This window comes from Austrofundulus limnaeus, unplaced genomic scaffold (genome assembly GCF_001266775.1).
Source record: "Austrofundulus limnaeus strain Quisiro unplaced genomic scaffold, Austrofundulus_limnaeus-1.0 Scaffold16, whole genome shotgun sequence".
Taxonomy (NCBI): Eukaryota; Metazoa; Chordata; class Actinopteri; order Cyprinodontiformes; family Rivulidae; genus Austrofundulus; species Austrofundulus limnaeus.
The window spans coordinates 547769-549997 of record NW_013952418.1 but is presented as its reverse complement, the minus strand read 5'-3'; the positions used below and the strand labels follow the sequence as shown (position 1 = coordinate 549997).

The 2229-nt window shown below is 44.6% G+C and overlaps 1 protein-coding gene across 1 annotated transcript in view; it reads right to left on the bottom strand.

The window, feature by feature from the left end:
* Positions 1-1515, bottom strand: part of wdsub1 (WD repeat, sterile alpha motif and U-box domain containing 1) — a 17042-nt gene extending 15527 nt beyond the window's left edge. Inside the window, exons 1-3 of the mRNA XM_014002980.1 lie at positions 1464-1515; positions 559-1024; positions 198-472 (exon numbers count right to left, since the gene is read on the bottom strand). Coding sequence (XP_013858434.1) covers positions 198-472; positions 559-956 — 673 coding nt within the window. The 5' untranslated portion in view covers positions 957-1024; positions 1464-1515. The remainder of the gene's footprint in view (positions 1-197; positions 473-558; positions 1025-1463) is intronic.
* Between the last annotated feature and the right edge of the window lie 714 nt (positions 1516-2229).

Here is a 2229-nt window from a genome sequence, read left to right as displayed (position 1 = left end):
GAAGGAAGGAAGGAAGGAAGGAAGGAAGGAAGGAAGGAAGAGAGGAAGGAAGACAGGAAGGAAGGAAGGAAGATAGGAAGGAAGGAAGGAAGAAAGACAGGAAGGAAGGAAGGAAGGAAGGGAGGAAGGAAGACAGGAAGGAAGGAAGGAATAAGAAATAAATATAGATAGATAGATAGACGAACGAACGAACGAACGAACGAACGAACGACAGATTTGCCCACTCAGACCTTCTGAGGGTTGATAAGAAGGACACAGAAGAGGATGAAACTGACGGTTCTGACCACTCAGGATGCTGGGAGCGAAGGTGCAGCAGGAGACCCCCAAGTCGTGGGCGTTCTTCTCGGCTCCCAGCTGGTTCAGGTCCAGGTCCCACAAACGAAGGTCTCCGTAGGTGGACCCGGTGGCAAAGATCTGACTGCAGGGGCTGAAGGAGCAGGCCACCATGGTGGTGTCGCTCACTCCACCGGTTCTTCAGAACAAAACCCAAACAATGTTTGTGTTGAKGGGGACCAAACCTGGACCACAGGAGGACAGGGACGCACGTTTTTATGTTACCTGAGCAGCCGYTTGGAGGGGAAGTCCCACAGAGCCAAAGTCCCATCAGAAGCCCCGGAGACCAGGTGCACAGAGTCCGGAGACAGGGCGCAGATCCTGACGGAGCTGCGGCCCGGGTGCTCCAGGACCGCCTCGATGTCGCCCGTCACYGTGGACCAAACCACCGTGGTGGCGTCCGTGGAGCAGGAGGCCAGGAACTGCCCACAGGTGCTGAAGCAGACGCAGTGGACGCTGTAGCCGTGACCCGTCAGCGGCGAGAAGGGCAGCTCWGAGAAGTCCCGGGTGCTGTAGACCCGGACGGTTTTGTCCCCGGAGCAGGTGGCCAACAGYTTGGCTGAGAAGGAGCACCAGTTGACATCGTCCTGGTGGTCCTGCAGGGTGCAGACCAGAGACGCCATCTGTAGAACCGGACCTGACGTCTAAGGTTCAGACAACCAGGATCAACATCTAAACCTAAAACAAACACCTGGACAGACAAATAAAGGTGCAGAGGAGTAAATAATTTAACTAAATAAATAAATCTCAGATAAAATATGAAAAAAATCTCAGTGAAACAATAATTTTATCAAGTAAACTCACATATTTTAAACATTTTTGTAAATTGAGTAAAAAAAAAGAGCTTTATTGATAAAAACTTGATTTTACGGATAATATATCATACACTTACTTCTTTTCTTATGAATTTAAATCTAGAATATTTCCCTAAAACAAACCTAGCAACGAGTCAGAGCTAACGGTGCACCGGAACCAGAACCTTCTACATCAAAATAAAGACTGTAGACAAAAACAACCAACACGAAACAAACTTCAGCGAAAAGAGTAAAAATTTAAAATTACGTTAAATGACAATAAATAGCTTGTAGAAATAGCTAATTTCTGACTAAAGCAGAGAAAAAAAAACCCACCTGTGCCTCTTTTGTCGTCGATGGACAATGTTTACTTCCTGAATCGTGACGTCACCGCAATCTAACTCACGATGCATTCGCTGTACCTCGGAAATGTGAGCACATGTTTAAAAATTACAGACAAATGTGTATAAAATGTTGTTTTGATAAATTAATAAACGAAATAATTGCTTAAACTGCCAGTTCAGAAACAGTATATGAGTTAGTGAAAACAGTCGAGGACAGAAAAGTGCGGATTCTCAGATGACAGTGAGCAGAAAGATGCGAGTCCGCCTCTTTTTTATTCACCGTTCACTGACGGTGAGGATGAGTTCAGGCAGAACTCCGTCTCGGCGCGCCGTTACGTGCACCGGAATATAAATCGGGCATACCGCCAATAAACACTATTTTCACCATGTTCGTTTGCGTGTTTGGACCACGTCGACTGCAGCCCATGAACTGAGATCCAGCCAGAGTCTCAGGTAAGAGGGGATGGGCAGGTGTGAAGGAAATACGTTGTTTTGACTACATTCTAGTCAGCTGTGTGAACTTAATGTAATAAATTACTGATCTAAAGACATGTTTTATAATTTATTGTATTTTGACCGGTACAAAAAAGTGATAGGCTTATTTAAATTTAACTTTTATTTCTAGGAAGGGCTAAAAATTTGATTTCATAATTGGGATTTGCCTGGTTAAATAAAGCTCAGTAAATAAATCTGTCAATTTTCTATCGTTACTTTTCTAATCAGTTTCAGATATCCACGTATCGATCTTATAAATTAAT